The sequence below is a fragment of the Scyliorhinus canicula genome, chromosome 19 (assembly GCF_902713615.1).
Source record: "Scyliorhinus canicula chromosome 19, sScyCan1.1, whole genome shotgun sequence".
NCBI lineage: Eukaryota > Metazoa > Chordata > Chondrichthyes > Carcharhiniformes > Scyliorhinidae > Scyliorhinus > Scyliorhinus canicula.
Window position 1 is genome coordinate 11,062,706 of NC_052164.1, and position 24,616 is coordinate 11,087,321.

Genomic DNA, 24,616 nt, shown 5'->3' on the forward strand with positions numbered 1-24,616 from the left:
TACGTCCGGAGGCAGTATGATGGCCGGCAGAGCACTGCGGTCAGGTGGTGGGCGTGGAACTCTCACCATGCCCGTCTGTTGCGCCGTAGCAGGGAGCCATCAGCCATGCGGACAAGGAAAGACCTTGGGGCAACTGTTTGACAACAACAGCTGTGGGCTGACCAGCCGCCCTCAGGCAAATGGACACGAACATGATCGGCAGAGCCAGCTCGGGTAGATCCGTGGCATGACATCGTATGTGGCCTTCTGTTGGGGCCCGGGACGTGCTGCATTTTTTGTAAAACTGTGAGGTGGTCAAGGTCTGGAACAATGGATGGCTGGACTGTGGTCCTCGCAGAGTGCGATTCATTGAGCATCCTGCGCTGGAGACAACCCAGTGGACAGGTGGGGTTGCACTGTAGCCAGCATTGCCAGGTTGAAGTCAGAGCCGAGTCTGCAGCTTTGCACAGCAACCGCTTGACAATATGGACCCCTTTCCCGGCCTTCCTGTTTGATTGCGGGTAGTGGGGACTGGAGGTAATGTGACAGAAGTTGTACGACTGTTGCAAAATCATGACCCATTCCTGGCTGTAAAGCATGGACCGTTGTTGCTCATTACCATGAGTGGATCCGTGCCTGGCGAACGTTTCTTTGCAGGCTTTGATGACCGCCTTCGACGTGAGGTCGGGACAGTTTCCCCGCTTCTGGGTTAACTGGAGAAGTAGTCGACCAGGAGACGTAGTCACGCCCCGTGGCGTGGAAAAGGTCGACACCCTACTTTGGACCACGGAGAGGTCACGATCTCGTTCTGTGCAGTGTTTCCTGGGTGAGCCGGTGAAACTTCTGACAGGTGGGGCAGTTGAGGACCGTGTGGCAATGTCCTGGTTAATGCTCCGTGCCAATAAACCACCTCCCAAGCTCTGTGTCGGCATGTCTCGACTCCAAGTTGACCCTCATGGAGTTGACCCAGCACCATAGCCTGCATGCCTGAGGAATAACGATCCTGTCGAGTTTCAGAAGGCTTCCCCTCCACAACCGTCAGGCGTCTTTCACGTTAAAGAATGGGGACATGTCCCTTCTGCCAGCCATGGGTATAAGGTGCTGCATCACACGCTGCAGTAGAGGATCCTTGGCCGTTTCCTCACGAATTTGGACACACCGTTCGTCAGAGGCTGGGAGGTTGGTGGCACACAACTGTGGCAGATGAAGTCATCTTGTTCACACGGTGTGGTGATGGACCAGGATAGGGTATCTGCAATGATCAGCTCTTTGCCTGGCGTGTAGACAAGTTCGAAGTCATAGCGGCGGAGTCGAAGAAGAATTCGCTGTAACCGAGGTGTCATGTCATTTAAATCCTTCTGGATTATGTGGATTAGAGGCCTGTGGTCCATTTCCACCGTGAATTTCAGCAGGCCGTAAACGTAGTCACGAAACTTGACTATTCCTGTCAGGAGACCCAGACACTCCTTTTAGATTTGGGCATACCGTTGCTCGGTGGACGTCATGGCCCTGGAGGCATATGCCACTGGAGCCCAGGACGAGGAGTCATCTTGCTGGAGGAGCACCGCCCCAATGCCGTCCTCGCTTGCATCAGTTGATATCTTGGTTTCCTTGGTTGAGTCAAAGAACGCTAGAACTGGGGCTGTAGTGAGCTTTGCCTTCAGCTCACGCCATTCCTCTTCATGCATGGGCAGCCACTGGAATTCCGTTGACTTCTTGACAAGATGGCGGAGGACCGTGGTGTGGGATGCCATATTGGGAATGAATTTCCCGAGAAAGTTGACCATCCCGAGGAAGCGGAGGACCGCCTTCTTTTCCTCCGGGGTCTTCACGGCGTTCATCCCAAGACCTTGTCGGTGTCTTGCCGCACACCCTGCTGCGAGATGTTGGTCACCGAGAAAACTTAATATCCGATTGACAACATGAGTCACTTGGGCCCTGTTGAGCTGGAGACCATATTCATGAATTCGCTGGAAGACCTGCTGAGGCGAGCGATGTGTTCCTGGGGCGTTGTGGACCAGATAATCCATCGTCCACGTATACTCGCACCCCCTCGATGCCCTCCATCTCTGCTCCATGATGCGGTGAAACACTTCGGAGGCAGATCTGATGCCGAAAGGCATGCGGTTGTAGCAGTAGTGACCGAACGGGGTGTTGAACGTGCACAGCTTGCGACTGGACGAATCCAGCTGTATTTGCCAAAAGCCCCGGGAGGCGTCCAGCTTAGTGAAGAATTTGGCATGAGCCATCTCACTGGTCAACTCTTCACGTTTCGGGATCGGGTAATCCTCCCGCATGATGTTGCGGTTTAGATCCTTAGGGTCAATGCAAATGCGGAGCTCCCCTGATGGCTTCATTACGCAGACCATGGAGCTGACCCAGTCTGTTGGCTCTGTGACCTTCGAGATGATGCCCTGGTCTTGGAGGTCCTGTAGTTGCTTTTCAGACGATCCTTGAGGGGCGCCGGCACCCGACATGGTGCATGAATTACAGGAGTGGTGCTCGGCTTGAGCAGGGTTTTATATCGGTACAGGAGCGTGCCCATTCCATCAAATACGCTGTGGTACTGCGTGATAATGTCGTCTATGTTGGCTTACAAATTTCCATCGGGCGAGGCCGTCGCCGGTGATGATGACATGGTGTGGACTCGCTGAACCAGGTTCAGGAGATTGCAGGCGCGAGCACCGAGCAGGGACGCCCTGTCAGGCCTGACGATTTCAAACCGTAATGTTGCCTTGATCGCCTTGTTGGATACCCCTAGTTGACACGAGCCACTGGCAGCTATGGCATTGCCATTGTAGTCAAGGAGCTGACAGGCCGGTGGAAGAATGCTTGGTCGGGCCTGGGTGGTGTCGAGGTCGGATTGTGAGATGAGGTTCGCAGACGTGTCGGTGTCCAGTTTAAATCGGATGCGAGCCTTGTTAACTGTGAGGGCAGCACACCACTCGTCGTCTGGATCCACACTGAGGATCGAGAGGCGTTGCGCAGGTGTGGTGGAGGCCAGCTCATGTGTGGTTATGATGCCCACCCGATATGGAGACTTGAGGCAGACAGCATCAGGGTCCGTTGGGCTGTCGGGATCGGAATCTGGCATGTCTTGCTGTATTGAGTGGACATTTCTGTGCCGCAGCTGGGATCGCTGGCTGCTGAGCGGTGGAGCAGATCTGCAAAGGGCTGCATAGTGGCCAAGCTTGCCACACTGGAGACATCGGCGTCCTTTTGCCGGACATTGCTGCTTTAAGTGGGCGGAGCCACAATTCGGATACGTCATGACGCTGACGTCAGTGCGTTCCGTGCGCCATTGCGCATGCGCAGTGCAGTCGATCCCCGTACGCACCTGCGCAGTCGGGTTGTCGGTCTCGTCGTCCACTCGGTCATGGCGCGCATGCGCAGGGATCCGGGAAAATCGCGCGAAATGGCCACTCTCCTCGATGCTCAGGCCCTGCATCTGTGTGATGGCCTGCACCCTTTCTGCCTCATGGGAGGCCAGCTTTGCAGTTTCTGCTGCCCTGATGTGGGAGTAACGATTCTTGGCATGCTCATGGAGAACGCACGTCTCAATAGCGACAGAGAGGATCAGCTGTTTGATTTTAAGGAGCTGCTACCGCAGGGAGTCGGAGTGGACCCCGAAAACGATCTGATCCCGGATCATGGAATCAGCCGTTGAGTCATAGTTACATGACTGCGCTAGGTGCGAGATGGGTCAAGGAGTTAAAAGTTCATCCTTACCCTGAAGCCTCGATGTACAAGAGGAACTTTTGCCTGAAGATTTTCCAGTTGGCGCCGAGGTTGCCGGCGATGCGGTAGTTGCGGAGGAGGGCTGGATGTTTTCCATTTCGCTGGATGGCTGCTTGCTGGTCAATGCTGATTCACTCGAGGTAGGTCCATCACGATCAGTCGCACTCTGGTGCCATGATGTGTTAGGCAGGTTGCTTCGCTGTGGACTGCACTCGATGAAAGGAAGTTAGAAACAGACGCCTAACACAGGAGAAGATCCAACACTATTATTCAACTATAGAACTGCGATACATATTCAGCTGTGGGTCGACACTATACTGATCTGACTGGTGACCTTTTGTAGCCTGACCAGATTAACTAGGTACCGCATGGTGTTTGCACTGGCTAGCTCATGGACTCTGACTGTCTCAGTAGCTGGATCCCGAGAGAGCGGGAAACCTAGTCCCCTCTGGCATTATAGTGGTAGTGTCCTGACTGGTGATTGGCTGCACTGTGTTGTATGCTTACTGGTCATCCTGTGTGTCAATCACTGCCTGTCTGCACCTCATTATATACAGGAGTGGATATTATGGCATCAATCACCCTCAAGATCTTACATGTTTCAATAAGATCGCCTCTCATTCTTCGAAACTCCAATGAGCACAGGCAAACCTGCTCAAACCTTTCATCATAAGACAAACCGTGGGGCAGCAGGGTAGCATGGTGGTTAGCATAAATGCTTCACAGCTCCAGGGTCCCAGGTTCGATTCCCGGCTGGGTCACTGTCTGTGCGGAGTCTGCACGTCCTCCCCGTGTGTGCGTGGGTTTCCTCCGGGTGCTCCGGTTTCCTCCCACAGTCCAAAGATGTGCGGGTTAGGTGGATTGGACATGCTAAATTGCCCGTAGTGTCCTAATAGTAAGGTTAAGGGGGAGTTGTTGGGTTATGGGTATAGGGTGGATACGTGGGTTTGAGTAGGGTGATCATTGCTCGGCACAACATCGAGGGCCGAAGGGCCTGTTCTGTGCTGTACTGTTCTATGTTCTATGTAAACCGTGTCATCCCAGGAATCAGCCAAGTGACCTTTCTCTGAACTGCCTCCAATGCAAGCATTTCACTCTTTATGTAGACTGACCCTGCACACACTGTTTCTTGGTGTACTCTCACCAGTGTCCTGTATAGCTTCAGAAAGACATTCCTGCATTTATATTCCATTCCCCTTGCAAGAAAAGCCAACACTGAGTTTGCCTTCCGAATTACTTGCCAACTGGTGGGCGATCAGTACTTTGTGGGTCAACGTCAGTACGAATTTAGCAGGAGAGCAAAAGAGAGCATTGTACAGAAAATGCAATAAGAGCATTGGTGGCAAAATGCAACATAGGAGTAGACACACCTGTCCTCCAATGATAACAGTAATATCCTGATACCATTGTTTAATTTGGGACAATTACCAGATCAATGTTTGTTTAGCGGATAAAGAGTAACACAGACAAATTGGTCCAAATGGCCAGCCTCCAAGCTGAAATTCCTACCTAATTCTGTGTAATTTACAAATTTAAGATTAAGAAAGAACTTGCTTGAGCGACAGCAGGCGAGAGATCAGTAGCGGATGATGTGTTGACATCAAAATACAGTGGAGGAGGTGGCATGGGAGAATGTGAAGCAGTTTATTGTTCAATGCCCACATCATCTCAAATGGCTTTTGGTTTCCTGAGATGCAACTTCTGACAAAGAAACTGCTCGAGTGAATAATAAAGTCTCATCAGAACCATTAAATCGAACAAGACTGAATAAGTTGGATTGCACTTTGTATCAGAATAACAGGGCCTCAGTTGAACATCTCCCCTGAAGGACAGTACCTCAGACACTGCAACATTCCATCAGTGCTGCATTGGAGCATCAGCCGAGAATCTTATGGGAAACATAGAAATATGGAAACATAGACAATCGGAGCAGGAGTAGGCCATTTGGCCCATCGAGCCCATTCCGTGATGCAATGTGATTGTGGCTGATCCTCCTATCTCGACGCCATACTCCCACTTTCTCCCCACATCCCTGGACTCCTTTAGTGTCTAAAAATCAATGTATTTCTTTTCTAAATATAGTCAGTGATTTAGCCTCCACAGCTTTACGTGGTAAAGAATTCCACAGGTTTGCCATGCTCGTCTCAGTTCTAAATGGCCTGACCTGTATCCTGCCACCGTGAGCCCTGCCTTTCTCTCTCTAGCGGGTACGAAAGATTCAACAGCACAACTTGAAAAAGAGCAGGTGAGTTACCCTTGCTCAATATTCATCTTTCAAGCAGATCAGTAAAGAACACAGATTATTTGATCATTATCACATTGTTGTTTGTAGGAGTTTGCTGTGTTGTAAATTGGCTGCCTAACGTTCCCTGCACTTCAGAAAGAGATTCATTGGCTTTTGGATGTCCTGAGGATGATGATAGGCGCTAAACAAAAGCACGGTCTTTCTCTTAACTTCAAGTTCTCAGGTTGCCCATACCAACAGATCTTTGTGTTCTGATTCAGCCCTCATGCAACAATGCAGAGAACAACCGTTTTCAAATCATCAGGCTCGGAGACTACAAAGAACCAAGGAAGGAAATAAAAAAACATCAGCGCAAATAGGCCGGAGTTGTCAAGTCCTCAAGCTTCTGGCGGCAGCTTGGGCCTGCGCCCAAAGTTGAAAATAGCTGCCTGCATCAGTGAGGTAATGGAAGGTTCTAGATGCGCATGGAAGTCTACCCCAATAACAAGAGTCACGACTTTCAGGTGAGATGGATCCTAATAGAAGAGGGAATTAAATTGATGAGGGAGGGATTAAAAAAAAAACATAAAAACCAACTTCTGTACAAGCATTTAAAAATAGTAGGAAGGAAATATAATAAAGCTCCTGAGCTCAGTTGGGAATTAATTAAACATTGCAGTACAGTTTCTTGCTCTTCTCGAAGGTTTAAAGTCAATGACCTGAAGCTATTTCTACTTGTCAAAGAAAGCTATATATAAATAGAATTATTTGTGTGTGTTTCGTTGGTTGGGAATGAGCACAGATCCCAGTGGAATCGTCAAGGAAAATGCGAATTATTATTCCTCATTAGGAGAGGGATTGTACAAATCCATTGGCAGTGATTGGCCAGCATCCTCGGCAGTAATGAGTCCATGTACCCAGAACGAGTTCAGTCTTTAGGTCTGTTTAATTAAATTCAGTTGCTAACATGAACACCAGGACTGCGGCAGTCTCTCTGTGCGCTTGTGAAGACACACGGGGGCCACTTTCTGTAACCATGACAACCACAAAGGATGGCGATTGTACCCTGAAACGTTCGACTGAAACATCTGAACCTCAATCAATATTAAAAAGGTGGACCGAAGAAGGAGAAGAAGAAGAAAGCAAATGATTCGGTCCTTTGTACAGATGGAGAACTAAAATACTTTTTTTTTTAAATCACAAGACAAAAGCAAATTACTGCAGATACTGGAATCTGAAACAAAAACAGAAAATGCTGGACAATCTCAACAGGTCTGACAGCCTCTGTGGACAGAGAAGGGAGCTAACGTTTCGAGTCTGGGTGACTCTTTGTCAAATGTTTTGAGTCATTCAGACTCGAAGCGTTAGCTCCCTCTCCACAGAGGCTGTCAGGCCTGTTGAGTTGTCCAGTATTTTCTGACTATTGTTCATATATATTTATTCATGGGATGTGTGCGCCGCTGGCTGGGTCAGCATCTATTGCCCATACCTAATTCTCCCTTGAGAAGGTCATAATGAGCCTCCTTGAACCGCTGTAGTCCATATGATATAGGTACACCCACAGGTCTATTTTGGAGGAGATTCCAGGATTTTGATCCGGCCACAAAATGGCAATATGGTTCCAATTAAGGTTGGTGTGTGGCTTGGAGGGAAACTTGCAGCTGCTAGAGTTCCCATGCAACTTCTGTCCTTCTCCTAGTTGAAGGAGCCTTTCTGAGATGCTGCAGTGCATCTTGTAGATGGTGCACACGGCTGCTACTGTGTGTGGGTGGTGGAAGAAATGAATGTTTAAGGTGATGGATGGGGTGCCAATCAAGGTAGGTTGCTTTGCCCTGGATGGTGTTGAGGTTCTTGAGCGCTGTTGGAGCTGCGCTCATCCAGGCAAGTGGAGAGTATTCCACCACACTCCTGACTTGTGAATTGTATATGGTCAGGCTTTGGGGAGTCAGGAGGTGAATCACTCGTCGCAAAATACCCAGCCTTTGACCTGCTCTTGTCGCCACAATATTTGTATGGCTAGTCCAGTTCTGTTTCTAGCCAATGGTGTCTCTTGCTGGGGGTGGGCATCACCTGGCACTTCAATGGCGAGAATGTTACTTACCGCTTCTCAGCTGAAGCATGGATGTTGTCCAGGTCTTGCTGCATATGGACGAGGACTGTTTCAGTATCTGAGGAGTCTGAAATTATGCTGAACATTTAAAAGTCAAATGGTCCAATATTCAGTCCCCATTTTCTACTGAGTTCAACTGGAGGGGGTATAATTGGTCTCACCTCCCCTCAGGTTAGGAAGCAGCAGACAATCCGCCAGGGTTTCTGCATCTGACCCCCATCCAGTAATTTGGCCCATGTGTCCAACACAGGTGAGGATGGAAGCTTGTGTGACTGTGATGCCTCCCGTGGCTGAAAACCAACCAGGACTATCCATGCACAATGGTCACTGGAGCAAAGTAAAGAAGGATTGGTAGGGCAGCACGGTGGCGCAGTGGGTTAGCACTGTGGCCTCACGACGCTGAGGTCCCAGGTTCGATCCCGGCTCTGGCTCACTGTCCGTGTGGAGAAAAACATTCTCCCCCCGTTTGTGTGGGTTTCGCCCCACAACCCAAAAGATGTGCAGAGTAGGTGGATTGGCCATGCTAAATGGCCCCTTAATTGGAAAAAATGAATTGGGTAAAGTGGGATGTGATATTTGACCCGGTTATGTGCTTTTGATGGTGTTGTTTGAGAGTTGGTTGCTGGCCAGGAGAGCAGGAGATCATTTTGCCCGTCTCTGAATTGTGCCACAGGACCTTTATCATCTACCCAGGCGAGCAGGTGAAGCTTCAGTAATGTCACATCCAAAAATCGTCAGCTCCGACAGCGCGGCACTCACTCAGCACGTTGTGATCTGGTATCACCAGCACGACGCTCAGTGAAAATAGAATCTCTGGGCGGGGCTTTCCACACCCCCTCCCCGTGGCATGTTTTACAATGGCGGAAGCAGGCTGCCATTGGCCAATGGTGGGATTCAATGGGATTTCCTGTTGGTCGCATCCTCTGCAGCCGGGGAATCGCAGCAAGGGGTCGCCATCGGCGGGTGTGAAGAACCCGTCAGTGGGAATGGCGGAAAAATCTCGCCCAGCGTAATTAAAATCTATTTCAACCCTCACACCTGTGTTGGCATGTTGATTGATCTCTCCAATTCGTCCCACTTCCCTGCCCCACCTGCAATTGTTTTCCTTTTCAAATATTTATCCAATTCCTTTTCGAAAGTTACTGTTGAATTTTCTTTCATCAGCCCTTCATCACCGCATTTCGATATAACATAATATTTTAAAAAAAGCTCTCCTATGTCACCTCCAGCTATTAAAAAATTTTTTTTTAGACCACCCAATTATTTTTTTTCCAATTAAGGGCCAATTTAGCGTGGCCAATCCACCAACCTTGCACATCTTTGTGTTGTGGGGGTGAAACCCACGCAGACACGGGGAGAATGTGCAAACTCCACACGGGCAGTGACCCGGGGATTGGATCGAACCAGAGTCCTCGGCACCGTGAGGCAGCAGCGTGCCGTCTCCAGCTATTTTGCAAATGATCCTAAATCTGTGTCCTCGGTTAAAGACCCTCAATGCTAGTGGAAATAATTCCTCCTTATACGCTACCAAAACAACTTACTGACATTGAACGCCTCTATCAAATCTCCTCTTCGCGTTTCCTGCACATTTAGCAGAACGTTTCCAGTCTCTCAATACAACGGAAGTATAAATCTGTAATCCCTGGCATAATTCTAGTAAATCTTCTCTGCACGATCTCAAAGGCCTCGACATCCTGAACTGAACACAACATTCCAGGATGTTGAAGTTGGTGCAGAATGTCTGAGGCTGAGAGTTCCAGCTGTGCCTGGATGAGATTGTATCTACACTATTCGGGCGTAACTTACCGTTGAACCTCACTCTGTTGTACATGCTGATGTTTGTAATATAAACATAGTCTCAAGCCACGATGTTTCCTAAACAATGTTTGTGACGCGGAGACAGGAGGCTGTTAGAAGACAGGGGATGGGACTGTAAGCAATGGCTCTTATTACAACTAAAGGGAAATCACAACAGACACGTTTCGATCTCAGCGATTTACGAACAGGACAGGCTGTATTCTGAGAGCGACCATCCGGCAGATACAAATATATTTCTCAGCTATAGTTTAATGTTGCATTTATATTATAGAATTCCCATCAATGGACATGGGGCCAAAGTAGTCTTAGCTCCATCTAGTTTGCACCACTGATTGGTCCAGCTAACCATAGAATTCCGACGGTGCAGAAGGAGGCCATTCAGCCCATCAAGTCTGCACCGGCCCTCTGATATAGTACCATACCCAGGCCCAATCTCCCCCACCCTATCCCATAACCCCACCTAACCTGCACATCTTTGAACTGTGGGAGGAAACCGGAGCACCGGGAGGAAACCCACCCAGACACGGGGAGACAATGCAAACTCCACACACAGACAGTCACCCTAGGCTGGAATTGAACCCAGGACCCTGGTGCTGTGAGGCAGCAGTGCCAACCACTGTACCACTGTGCCACCCCTAAATCTGAAATACATTGCAATTGCCAGTTTAGGGAAAGGGTTGTTTAATAATTGTTTAGAACCTGATACCTATTGTTTGGATATAAATACTTATGTTTACCCTTGGGCACAATCATGCAGAACATATTTATTCCACAGAATAGAACTCTATATAATAGATCATTGTTGCAACTCCGTGGGTAAGTACATTCTCTCGAGAATTAACCCTTCCATGTATTTCAGCATACACCACATCCATCTTTCTAATGCAGAGTTCTTTGTGTTTTGTGTGACTTATTCAGCAAGAACGCAGTGTAGTAACAGGGTTAACTAAATTAAAGATTGCTACCTTGAATGCACAACTCATTATCATTTCTCTTTCCAATATTCCCTCCCTCCTTGAAGGTTCTAGTTCACTCTGAGACAAGGCGCTCCCTGGCTCCCAAGTAACCATTCTCTGCCGATGAGTGCAGATGGTGAACGTTAGCTAGCTATTGGCCCACAGTAGTGTATCACAGTCAACGCCAACCCCATCTTGCACCCACCCTTACCAAACACTAGTCTGCAAGCACTTCTCAGCAGGAGTTTTTGCCTATTGTTAGGAATGCTACTCTGGTACCACAACACTGGGAGTGCAATGGAAGTGTGATTCTGGGAAAACAGCTAACAGCTGTTTCCATTGGGGGTCAATGGGTGTCAAGTCCGAACTGAACTTTGACCTCCGCATTTCCAAACCCAATCAGCCTTGGGCAGCAGATCCCATGGGTAGCTATCAAGCTGGCAAACACCTTTCACAGTTCAACTGTTTCCAATGTGCACGAGCAAAAACCATAAAAGAGCAGCCACTCTCATTAGATACATCACCACAGAGTAACCACATTGGACTTCTTTTCAAACACTAATCCTCACGTTTTTAGAAGATTCCTTCTTGTTTTTCTTTGATTTTCCAGTTTTGGTTTCACCAAAGCTTCTTAACGGGAGAAGTGGGAGTCCTTGGAGCAGAGATGGTGAGGGCCTTTGACCAAAAGTCTTCTCAAAGAGAGAAGGAAAGAGAGGTGGAAATATATGCAAGGCGAGAGACTTGTCAAAATGAATAAATAGCATTTGCAAAGTTAATCCTGAAGGTGCATGAAATTGTTTCACAACTCCAGGGTCCCAGGTTCTATTCCCGGATTGAGTCACTGTCTGTGCGGAGTCTGCACATTCTCCCCGTGTCTGCATGGGTTTCCTCCGGGTGCTCAGGTTCCCACGGTCCAAAGATGTGCAGGTTAGGTGGATTAGTCATGATAAATTGCCCTTAATGTCCAAAAAGGTTAGGTGGGGTTACAGGAAAAAGGTTGGAGGTGTGGTCTTAAGTGGGGTGCTCTTTCCAAGGGCTGGTGCAGACTCGATGGGCCAAATGGCCTCCTTCTGCACTGTAAATTCTATGATCTATGATCTATGATCTATGACCGCACATTCTCAGGAAACAAAATGTACAGCTGGAGCTTTCTGTCCAGCTCTGGGCCCAACACAATAGGATGGACATCAACGTTTTGGCGTGGGTGCAGAGGGGATTTATTCAAATCCCAGGGACAGTGGCTTTTATTTCTGTGGAGAATCTAGAGGAGTTGGTATTGTGCATCTTGGAGCAGAGATGGTGAGGGCCTTTGACCAAAAGTCTTCTCGAAGAGAGAGGGAAAGAGAGGTGGAAATATATACAGAGGGGATGTCAGTAATTAAATTCTGGCCACCAATGGTGCAACAATTAAAATCTGGGTTGTGCATGATGCTTGAATTTCCAGCCCTTCCCGCTGCTGGAATCTTCTGGTCTTGTTGAAGGTGACCTCCTCTGCCCCCAGGGCTGCGCAGGTCAGGGCAGGGCAGCTGGGGGAATGGCAGGGCAGGTTAATGAACACAGGGGTGAAGCGTGAACAAGAATTGGAATGGGTGAGAATACCAGCAGCGAAGCTTTGAATGGGCTGATGTGTTCAGATAAGACAAGGTTGCAAAAGTGCCTGGACTCACTGATACCTCACTCAAGCATATCACCCGGATGTCCAGTTGAGTTGCACCACACTATTCCACCTAGTGGAGTATCATGGCTAGCCCTATCCTCGTCCACGTGTCAGTGCAGGTGGAGTTTTCCACTGGGATCATGATCAGCGATGTGAATATTCACTAATTCTGAGCCACTTGCCACAACCCCAGTTGCCACCTTGGAATCAGCAAACTCCACAACAGCCTGGGAATCAAAGTTAGATTGTTCTGCATTGTGTAGCACACCATGCACTGTACGCTTCACCCACTAGAGCAACCAAGTCAGCATTGGGACAAGAACCACATGCATTTGTACAGCGCCGTTAATATACTAAAATGTCCCAAGGCCCTTCTTCACAGGAGTGTCATCAATCAAAATCTGACACCGAGCCACAAAACAAGCAGTTAAGTCAGGTGTCCACAAGCTGGGTCTGATGATTCGGTTTAACATCCCAGTCTAGAGGTGGCACCTCTGGCAATGCAGCACTCCCTCGGTGCTGCACTGGGGTGTTGGTTTATATGCTCCGAGCCTAGAGGGAATTCTAACCCTTCTGGCACAGTTTCAGGAATGTGATCACTGCTTCCCAATGGAATGAGGGGGACATTTTCAGAAGGAGATCTATGTCAGTATGGGCTCCGTTAGAAAAGGTGAGGTGGAGGGAATGTGGATCCATAAGGATAGCAAATCTTTCTGAATGAGTAACTAAATATTGGAAGAACACATGATATTCTTCCCTCCATTACTGGGCAGCACGGTAGCATAGTGGTTTGCACAATTGCTTCACAGCTCCACAGTCCCAGGTTCGATTCCTGCTTGGGTCACTGGCTCTGCGGAGTCTGCACGTTCTCCCCGTGTGTGCGTGGGTTTCCTCCAGGTGCTCTGGTTTCCTCCCACAGTCCAAGGTTAGGAGGATTGGCCATGCAAAATTGCCCTTAGTGTCCAAAATTGGGGTTACTGGGTTATGGGAATAGGGTGGAGATGTGGGCTTGGGTAGGCTGCTCTTTCCAAGGGCCGGTGCAGACTCGATGGGCCGAATGACCTCCATCTGCACTGTAAATTCTATAAAATTATTTTAACCAATTGATTTTAATCAGTTCAGCTGCCCTGTGGAGGTGCCAATATTGCCAGCAATAACAGGTCAACTCATGAAAATAAATGGACAGAAAATAAAAAGAAGATTTGTTGCGTAAAAGACGTATACTTCTTTGCAAAATTCTGGACCAAAAAGCTTTCTTGTTGCTGGTTTGAGTCAAACTGTTGCAGCAATGTTTTGGGCCAGTAGCCAGGTTTCCCCAGGGCGTGCACTGATCATTCACCTGAAATGGCGTTTTAATGCAGTGCCTGAGGGGGTTGTTTCTTCTCTATTTGCATGTAAATTGCTGCGTAGAACTTTCCACCCAGTCCCCTCCCGCTCCACCTGCTGCAAGGTACTGCTTGCAGAATATAAGGACAGGCGTGCAGGTGCTCAGTTTCCAGCTCCCTCGGACAGCCAGCAAACTTTTGCTTACCCTTGAAACTTTCCCAACCTGGAAATTCATAGGAACGCCATGTTGTACTGGCACAACCAGACAGAGCATTACTGGCCAGCTCAAACTGAACACTACCACCAGTATGTCACTGCTAATGGAGGACGGTGAGTAAGAACATCGATTAACGTAAATCCAGTGCACTGAAGGCTATTTCGGGTTCTTTTTTAAATAAACCATGTTTGGTTGTTCATTGTAAGTGCAGCTTTAAGAAAGTTTTTGACAATTTGTGTGTGAACTTTGGTTTAGAGGTTGCGGGTTGGTTAGCTCTGTTGGCTGGATGGCTGGTTCGTGAGCGACGGCCACAGCGCGGGTTCAATTCCCGTACCGACTGAGGTTATTCATGAAGGCAACCTTGCCCCTCACCTGAGGTGTGGTGACCCCCAGGTTAAATCTCCACCAGTCAGCTCTCCCCCCTCAAACAGGGAGAGAGCAGCCTGTAGTTCTCTGGGACTTTTGCCATTTACATTTTTACAGCGGTCGCAGTTTGACTCGAAGGCTGTGGATTGAAAGTCATACTCCAGCGCCGTACTGAGGGAGGGTCGCACAGCCAGAGTTGCCAACTTCTGGGTGAAACATTAAACCAAGGGCTGGACTCTCCAGCCGCGTGTAACTCAGCAGTGCGGCCTTTGCTGGCAACGGGATTCTACATTCCTGTCGCTTGTCGATGGGATTTCCCATTGTAACCACCTTACACCGCTGGGACACCCATGGGCTGGGGTGCGCTGCCGGCGGGAACAGTGAATCGCCACAGCCGGAGAATTCTGACCCAAGTCTCCACTTGTCCCCTCAGGTGGATGTACTAGTTCCCATGGAACTACTTTAAAGCAGAATCCTGGTCAATATTTAACCCACATTCAACATCACAAAACCAGATTATCTAATAATTCTCTCATTGCCGTTTGTGGTATCTTTCTATGATTGCAGAGATTGCGCTACAAAAATATTTTATTGGGTTTAAAGTGTTTTGGGACAACTGGTGGTTGTGTAAGGTGCTATATAAATGCAAGTTTTTCTTATGACCACAGTAGATTTGTTGAAATGCTATTTACATGCAAATTAAAGTCATTTTGCTTCTGGGTCAAAAAAGTTGTTGATCCATATCCCGTGGGATTTGGACCACATCAACTAATCTGATGTTACAGTGCAACAGGGAGCGAATGCTGTAGTTGGAGCTGTCATCCTTTATCTAAGGTTTTCAACCAAGGCTCTATCTGCTGGTTACTGTGGTTCAGACAAAGGCTAAAGATCCGGTTAGGCCACACTTGTAGTACCGTGAACAGTTCGAGGTACCACACCTCAGGAAAGAATTATTAGCCTTGGAGGAAGAGAGGCGTAGATTTACTGGAATGATACCTGTGCTCCACGGGTCGTGTTATGAGCAGAAAGCAATCAAACTAAGGTCACATTCCCTGGAATTTAGAACGTGATTAAAATATTTAAACTTTTAAGGTAACAAATAGGATAGATTAGGAGAAATTGTTTCCACTGGTTGGAGGAGTCTAAGTCTCAGGCTCTTACCCTAACATTTAGAGATGGTCCCTTCTGGAGTAAAATTAGAAAACATTTCTTAGGGCAATAGAAGATTGGAATTCTATCCACAAATGATAATTTATGACAGATAATTGTTAATTTTAAAACTGAGATTGCTAGATTGTTGTTAGTTGAAGATATAAAGGTAAATGCAACAAAGTTAGGTAAGGTGTTACGCCACAGATTAGCCATGATCTTACTGAACGGAGCCACAGGCGGGAGGGACTAAATTGCCTCTTTCTGTACCCGTGCTTCCCTGATCCGAATGCCACTATCTGTAGAGCAGTTTCCAACATTACTGTATCTGGAGTTGCCCTGCTGTGTTTCTCTGTCCACTTCACCCCACCTCATAAAATTAATTGAATGTAAAGTGGTGTTTCTTAGTGGCATTAAGGTGGAAATCTCTTTTTGTCTAGGATGTACAGTTGCTGATATCTTAAATGTAAATAAATCGTATATATTTAATATTCTACATATGTTGCATGCCAGCTATTACCCATTTGGCGAATCATGACTGCATCCTGAGGAAAGCGATTGATTCCAACTACTGCCAATGTTATAAGAATCCAGAGAATCCATAGAATCCTAACAGTGCAGAAGGAGGCCATTTGGCCCATTGAATCTGCACTGACCCTCTGAAAGAGTACCCTACCCAAGCCCACTCCCCCACCCTATTCCGTAACCCCGCCTAACCTTTGGACACTAAGGGCAATTTATCATGGCCAACCCACCTAACCTGCACATCTTTGGACTGTGGGAGGAAACTGGAGCACCCGGAGGAAACCCACCCACACAGACACAGGGAGAATGTACAAACTCCACACAGTCACCCAAGGCCAGAATTGAACCCGGGTCGCTGCGCTGTGAAGCAGCAGCAGTGCTAACCACTGTGCTTTGTGATAGATTCAGTAGACCGAGTAGGGATCCAGCAGTTAGCAACTGAGTCCTGTGTTTGTGTGAAATTTCTCTGTCCATTATTTTAATGGACATATTTGCTATAAATTGATTAATGTCTCCATTAATGCAATAGTAAATAATTCCATGCAATCCATAAAGCAGTGATAACTAACATTCCTGACTATCTTTTTAGTGAGAGAACACTTGCTTAAAATAAATTCCCTGCTCCTGTGGTGATTCATGCTGGCTTTCACTCCAGATACACTTCACAAACCCACTGGTACTTCTGTGTGCAAACTTTTTTTTTGTAAATTTAGTGTACCCAATTCATTTTTTCCAATTAAGGGGCAATTTAGCGTGGCCAATCCACCTACCCTGCACATCTTTGGGTTGTGGGGGCGAAACCCATGCAGACACGGGGAAAATGTGCAAACTCCTCACGGACAGTGACCCAGGGCCGGGATTGAACCAGGGACATCAGCGCTGTGAGGCAACAGTGCTAACCCACCACTGCGCCAATGTGCTGCCCCTGGTGTGTGCAAACTTTATGGTGAACGACTATCAAATACTCCCAAGACTTAAATCCTGCTCTCATATCCATGGAGCAAGTTCTGAAAGTCACATTCATACTCCAGGACAGGATACAAGTAAAATCAAAGATCTACATTAATATGGAGCCTCTCTGGGCAGCACGGTGGCCTAGTGGTTAGCACAACCGCCTCACGGCGCTGAGGCCCCAGGTTCGATCCCGGCTCTGGGTCACTGTCCGTGTGGAGTTTGCACATTCTCCCCGTGTCTGCGTGGGTTTCGCCCCCACAACCCAAAAATGTGCAGAGTAGGTGGATTGGCCACGCTAAATTGCCCCTTAATAGAAAAAATAATTGGGTAATCTAAATTTATAAAAAAAAAAAATATGGAGCCTCTCATAATCTCAGGATATCCTAAAGCTTTACGTCTGAAGTGTACTCATTGTTGTAAGACACAGAGTAGTTAACCTGCACAACAAGATTCCAGTAACAGTAACTTTACAATGGCCAGGTCATCTGCTTTTGTGACGTTGAATTAGGGTTGAATATTGGCCAGGACATTGGGAACAATTCCCTTGCTCTTCTTCAAAATTGTGCCATGGGCTTGTTTGCATCTATTCAGAGGGAAGACTCACTGCAGAGTCTCCAGGTGAAAGTGAACTTTTGGCAGCCTAAATATTTGTGCTCAAGTCCCTAGAGTGGGACTTGAACCCACAACCTTCTGAATCAGGAGTACTACCGCTGAGCCAAAGGTGATAAACTGTAATCTCCCCCTCCATTCGAATTGTTTTCATCATTCTCTGCTTTATTGCACATACCGTTTCGGATCCTTTACATTTCCCTTTCTCGGTCCTTCTGAGCTAATGCAGCATGCCACACATTAATTCTTCTCACAATATCCAGATTCATTGCGCAACCTCTGATACTTTATTCTTTCCCATTATCGCAAAACTGTGGAATTCCTCGCTTAACCCCGCCTCCCCTTTAATGTGCACTCATCGTCTTTTTAAATGCTAAACTTGGTATCATTGTTGCTGTTTGGGTCACCTCAGCCCTTTGCTAAACCTCCACAGAGAAGCTGCACGCACACCGGGGACAATTGGATAACAGTGGCACTGACTGATCGCTCCCGTCTTTAACTGGAGCAAATGGCATCACCTCCATTTCTCCCTCGATTGAGATTAGTTAACATACATCCAGTACTAAGGCAGGGAGACTTCCTTGTCTGTATGGTGCTGCATTGCAGTGTGACCTTATCAGTCCATAATCTATGCAACTGACAGGTAACGTAAAAGACATGCATGTGTACTAATGGTAACCTCATGGTATTGCTAGCAGTCTGTTGTTAATATGAAAGCAAAGTAACAATATTTCATACTGTGCAAAACATATTAATCTGATTGCTGCCTACGGCACTGAGGACCTGGGTTCGAATCCCGGCCCTGGGTCACTGTCTGTGAGGAGTTCGCACATTCTCCCCGTGTCTGCGTGGGTTTCGCCCCCACAACCCACAGATGTGCAGAGTAGGTGGATCGGCCACACTAAACTGCCCCTTAATTGGAAAAAATAATTGGGTACTCTAAATTTAAAAAAAACATATTAATCTGTTGCTAAGATGACCATGAAGTTGAATTGTTGTTAAGTAAGCACAGTGTGAGTTAATCTGTTTAAGCTGCTGCAGATATTCTGGCTCTAGGATTTTCTACTGCTGGACAGTTTCTCTGTATACACAAAACCAGGGCAAAGCAGCCCATTGCATCAGCACCCCATCCACCACCTTAAATAACAACTCCTCCACCAACATTGCATGTGGCAGCAGCGTTAAGCTTATACGAGATGCACTCCAGTAACTCATAAAGCCTTCTTTGACAGCAACTTCCAAACCTACTGCCTCTACCTAGAAGGAGCAGGGTAGCAGATGCATGGGAACACCACTATCTGCCAATTCCCCTCCATGCCACTCAACATCCTGACTTGGAAATATATCGGCCGTTCCTTCATTGTCCCTGGAACTCCACCCCTCCCTCCCCCAGGAGCACTGTGGGTGTACCTGCACCACATGGATTGCTGTGGTTCCAGAAGGCAGCTGCCCACCACCTTCTCCAGGGCAGTTAGGGATGGGCAATGAATGCTGGATGAGCCAGTGATACTAACATTCATTGAAGAATCTTTAAAAAGCTAGGTTTCTTTAGACTATTTGTAAGTGTAATGGGCAAGTGTGGTGGGAAAAGGGCAGCACGGTGGCCTAGTGGTTAGCACAACCGCCTCACGGCGCTGAGGTCCCAGGTTCGATCCCGGCTCTGGGTCACTGTCCGTGTGGAGTTTGCACGTTCTCCCCGTGTTTGCGTGGGTTTCTCGCCCACAACCCAAAAATGTGCAGAGTAGGTGGATTGGCCACGCTAAATTGCCCCTTAATTGGAAAAAATAATTGGCTAATCTAAATTTATAAAAAAAAAGTGTGGTGGGAAGAAATGTATTACAGCAAGTGAGAGCGACAACTAAATGCGTTTGATGTAAAGAAGAAAATTCTTGGATTTTGTCCAGCACCTTTCACATCCTTGTCATGTTTCAACGCACTTGACAGCCAATGAATGTCTTTCAAAGGAGGAACATGGTTTACACAGCAAATCCAACAAATGAGATAAATAATAATTCACACTTGGTTTTGTAGTATTTGCTAAAGGAAAGAACATTGACCGGCACACTGAGAGAATTCTCCTGCTCCTCTTTAAGTTGTGTCACAGGATTTTTACTTACAGCTTGTAAAAGCTCGGGATGCCCCAGAAGGTAAACTCAAAAGAGGTTTAACTCGACAATAGAAGTAAAGGCTGCATCATGGCTGACTGCTCCAACGTTCAAACCAGGACGACTCTTCTACCCGGTCCCATTCCGGACTGGCTTCTATAGGTCAATCTCCACGAGCCCCTGCTGAAGGGCCTCCACCCCCTCATATTCCAAGAGCCCCAGGGGGGAGATCAATTGGGTTGTCCCTGTGGGATCTGTGAAGATTATTGCACAGCTGGACAGGCAGAGACATCCCCAGTCAGTCACATGAGCTGAAAGACGGCATCTCCGACAGCCGCTCAGCTCTGTGCTGACATGTCAAATCCAGACGGTAGCTCAGGCCTTGAAGTGGGGCTTGAACCCACAACACTCTGACTCGGAGGCAGGAGGACTATCCTTGGGCAAAATACGCCGTTCTTGTTCCTGGTCATAAGAACAAAAGAAATAAGAGCAGGAGTAGACCTCGCGGCCTATCGAGCCTGCTCCGCTATTCAATCCAATCATGCCTGATCTTGGGATTTAACACCATTTTCCTCCCCCGCTTAACCCTTAGTTGCCCGAGACACCAAACATCTGTCCATCCAACCTTAACCGTAATCAGTAATGGAGCCTGTCAACTTGCTCATAGTTAATCAGAGTTTGTATCCTGTTCGAACAGACCAAGCCCGATTGCAGCTTCTCCAAACCCGATGAGAATTGATGTTGCTGTGAGACTAATTTTGAGAGATTGCAACACCAATCTGTGAGGAAAGTAAGAACTAACTGTGGTACCACTGCCATTATAGCATCATCTATTATGCTAAGGGGGAGCTTGCATTTGTATAGCACCTTTCGCAACCTCAGAACATCCCAAAGCACATCTCAACAAAGTGCGGCAGCTGATTTGAGTGTAGTTATCTCCTACAAGCAGCAATGAAACAAATTACAGGATCACCTACTTCTCCACAGCCTCATTTGAAAGGCATCATCCCCTGTAGTGCAGTACTCCCTCGGCACCAGGAGTGAAATATCAATTGGTTGAAGGATAAATATTGGATGGAGACTGAGGGGAATCTCCCCTTCTGCCCTTCAGACAAGTGCCTTGGGATCTTTTACATTCACCTGAGACGGGGTTCGGTTTAATGTTTCACCTGAAAAAAATCACCTCCAACACAGTGCTGTACTCCCTTGGTGCCATACTGGAATATTAGCCAAGATAATGTGCTCAGGTCTCAGGAGTAGAACTTGATTTCAATTATGCTGGAGGAATGACAATATTACCCTTTGATTCCAATGAAAGAAATATCATGCCAAACTCAAAAACCCAAGGATTTTGATGCATTATTCACAGTCACAGATATTTTGGAGGTCTTGTGGGGCAGTGCGTAGCGTTCCTGCCACTGGGCCAGAATCTCCGGGTTCGAATCCCATCCCAGGACTTGACGGCCAAGGAAGTTGCGTTCATAACGCGGACAAATAGGTTGAGTGACAACCTGCAAATCCCTCCAAAACACGCCAATGGCTGGCGGTAAGAACAGGAGAGACTCCCGGTCAGCCTTGCTTGATGTGGATCGGAGCCCCTCAAGCTATAAGCCCCTAACGACAGGCTAGAGGGCCGTTCCAGGAATAACTAGTCACGGAAACAGACAAAAGTCTGCCTTACTGCATCACCAGGTGCTGGAAGGGAATTGGAATTTGGGCATATACTTTGATCCAAAAAAGCACGTGACTTATTTCCACATCATCCTGAATTGTAAATGATTTTAAAGGTTTTAAAAATTCTGAAAGACATATCGATATAATATGTTGACTGAAAGAGAAATTCCTCTCGAGGAGGTGAAGAGCATTGAGAAGTTAAAAATTAAGATTTCAAAAAATCACGGTCCTTGAGACTACAAAAAGCAGCTATTCGGAAAGTGAGTGCTTATTTTCCCTAGAATTTCTCAAGAGATGTTTTAATATCGTTAAATATCTCCCATCATTCTCGGAAGGTTCAAACCATCATAGGTTTAATGGTATGCCCTCGGTTTTACCGAGCCCCAAATCAGCATTCTTTTTGTTTGATCCTAGACAATGAGCACTAGTGAGCTATTCAACTGTAGCTGCATCACAGCAGAGCCCAATTTAGTCTGTATCCATGTGCTTAGGGGCATAGAAAATTGGTGTGGGAGTAGGCCATTCGGCCCTTCGAGCTTGCTCCACCATTCAATATGATTATGGCTGATGCGGTATCTCAAAACCATACTCTCACTCTCTCCCCATACCTCTTGATACCTTTAGTGTCTAGAAATCTATCTATTTCTTTCTTAAATAATTTCAGCAACTTGGCCGCCACAGCCGTCTGTGGAAGAGAATTCCACATGTTCGACACGAGCAGTGGCAGCTGTGTTGACACTTTTCCTGCAGATACAGAGCGAGGTGGTGACACCTCTCCGATTACCCAGGCAGAAGCAAGCGATTGAACATCACACCTGCCGACTCCATGCCTCAGCATCCTCCAATCAGCAACGAAGGAGGTCACTCGAACCGTCGCCCTTGTGTTTGCTCTTTAAAAGAACTATCCAATTAGCCCCATTGCCTTGCTCTTTTCCCAGAGCCCTGATTGTTCTTTTTTAATTCCTTTTTCAAGTTCCTTCTGATAGTCACTGTTGAATCTGCTTCCAAAGTCTTTGAGACATGGATCACCGATCTATCAGTGAAACTAAAAATAGGAGCTGTCCTGCACCAGCAATTTAGCTTAGTTGGTTTAAAGAAATAGAAACTGCTTCAATCTAGACCCACAGTTCAGCACCTTACTGAGAAAACCCTGCACCGTCAGATATAAGATAATAACATGAGGCCCTGTCTGCCTCCTAAAGTGGCAGTAAATGATCCCATGGCATAAATTCAATGAAGAGCAGGGGTGTTTACTCCTGGTTATTTATCCCCCAGCTAACATCATTAAAATCCAGCCATTATCGTATGTGTCTGGGAGCTTGCTGCGCAACATCACAACTCCGACACAATTTCAATTCCCTACTTCGGCAGTCCCTCGGGATCGAGGATGGCTTACTTCCACTCTGGTTTGATGGGTTGCGAGATGGCTGACGGGTCCTGGGCGGGAAGTGCGCACTCTGCCACAAGCGGGGTAGGTGGTGCTCGAAGGGCTGGGTTGTCGCTGCACTTTCCGACGAAGCCGCTCGACGTGCCTTCCCGAATGAGCCTCCTCCATCATGGTCAGTGTGGTGAATGTGTAACCACTATAATTCACACTGTACATTACTGTGTCCCTGTGGGCTCCATCTGTGAGCCGTTGCGCGGCTCTGCCCACAGGGGGAGATGAGGAGCATGTACTGGGCTCCACCCTCGGCTCCAACCCCTTCAAGAAGTATAAGTGCTGCGGTCCTGCGAGTCCACCTTCAGTTCAGCATAGTCGCAGGCAGACTCAGTTGTAAGCTGATTAAAGCCACAGTTTACTCCAACTCATATCTCTGGTTGAATTGATGGTCGCATCGGTCAGTCACAGGCCAGGGACTCCCATGAGTTAGCCGGTACAGTTAGCACCTTCAGGAATGCTTTGCGGTCGATCCTAAAACCTGGGGAATCTCCTGTTGCGACTGAGTTCCGAGTGGAACAGTTGCTTCCGGAACCTGGTGTTAGCACTCTCATTGGTTGTAAAACATTTTGGGATGTCCTGAGGCACTGTAGAAACGGAAATTCTTTTGTTTGTTTCTATCTCATGAGAAAACTGGTGTGCCACAGAGGTAGTATAGACAATGAAACCTCACTTCATCTTACTCCTGATATCAGCACTAGCGAAATAGTGATGGTTTTACTCTGTTCTGTGAAGTGACCAAGTTTTCTTCTTTCAGTGACATGCTGCCATTGCCGCTGTTTAAGCATGAAGACTCCACACTCTCTTCAGACCACGAAGCTAGTGCTATCACATTCCAGTACATACTGGGCGCTGCGACATCACCTGCCGTTAAACTACATGAGGAGACGCTCACCTACCTCAACCAAGGTACGGTGAGTAAAGTAGCTGAATTACACAAGACAGGCACAGGAGAGGAAAGTCATTCTCGTTCAAGCATCTAAATAAAAGCTGGCATATCACCCTCCCTAGCAAAGGGATCCTCTCCCCATTCCTCCCTCTTCAGGTACCATCTTCCCCATTAATCTACCTAAAAGCCCAGTTCACTTTTCTCTTTAAGTAAAGTAGAACTTCCAAACATCAGTTCAAATTAACCTATCAATTGGTTGAATCCATGCTGCCTTGACCAACTTGACCACAGTCCAAAGATGTGCAGGCTAGGTGGATTGGCCATGCTAAATCGCTTGGCCAAATCGCTGGCTTTGAAAGCAGACCAAGGCAGGCCAGCAGCACGGTTCAATTCCCGTACCAGCCTCCCCGAACAGGCGCCGGAATGTGGCGACTAGGAGCTTTTCACTGTAACTTCATTTGAAGCCTAACTTGTGACAATAAGCGATTTTCATTTTCAAATTTCCTCTTAGTGTCCAAAAAGATTGGGTGGGGTTACTGGGTCACAGGGATAAGGTGGATGCATGGGCTTAAGTCAGGTGATCTTTCTAAGGGCCGGTGCAGACTCAATGGGCCGAATGGCCTTCTTCTGCACTGTTGTTGATTCTATGAACTGTTACTCTTTAGTTTGAAATCATGTTCTGGATTAGGTTTTTAAAAAATTGTTTATTATCTCACATCTCACTCGGAGGTTGTCTCTCAATCATCTCCTTTTCAAAGTCCAAAGCCCCTCAATCTCTCCTCATAAGTCAGACTTTGTTTCGATGAAAGGTTTGCAACATAATACCACTGCTCTGTAAGCAGCTTGTCCCATTTGTTTTTTTTTTTTAAATAATTTTTATTG

General features: G+C 47.2%; 1 protein-coding gene across 3 annotated transcripts in view; it reads left to right on the plus strand.

Moving 5' to 3' along the window:
- Positions 1 to 13,940: 13,940 nt before the first annotated feature.
- LOC119954494 (transcription factor CP2-like) overlaps positions 13,941 to 24,616 on the plus strand; it is a 52,666-nt gene continuing 41,990 nt past the window's right edge. For 2 of the 3 annotated variants that reach the window (XM_038779776.1, XM_038779777.1), the window contains exons 1-2: positions 13,941 to 14,138; positions 23,603 to 23,754. In XM_038779776.1, the coding sequence (XP_038635704.1) occupies positions 14,053 to 14,138; positions 23,603 to 23,754 (238 nt within the window). In that variant the 5' untranslated portion in view covers positions 13,941 to 14,052. Of the gene's footprint in view, positions 14,139 to 23,602; positions 23,760 to 24,616 lie in introns of those variants that run through there. The other variant, XM_038779778.1, reaches the window with a different exon arrangement.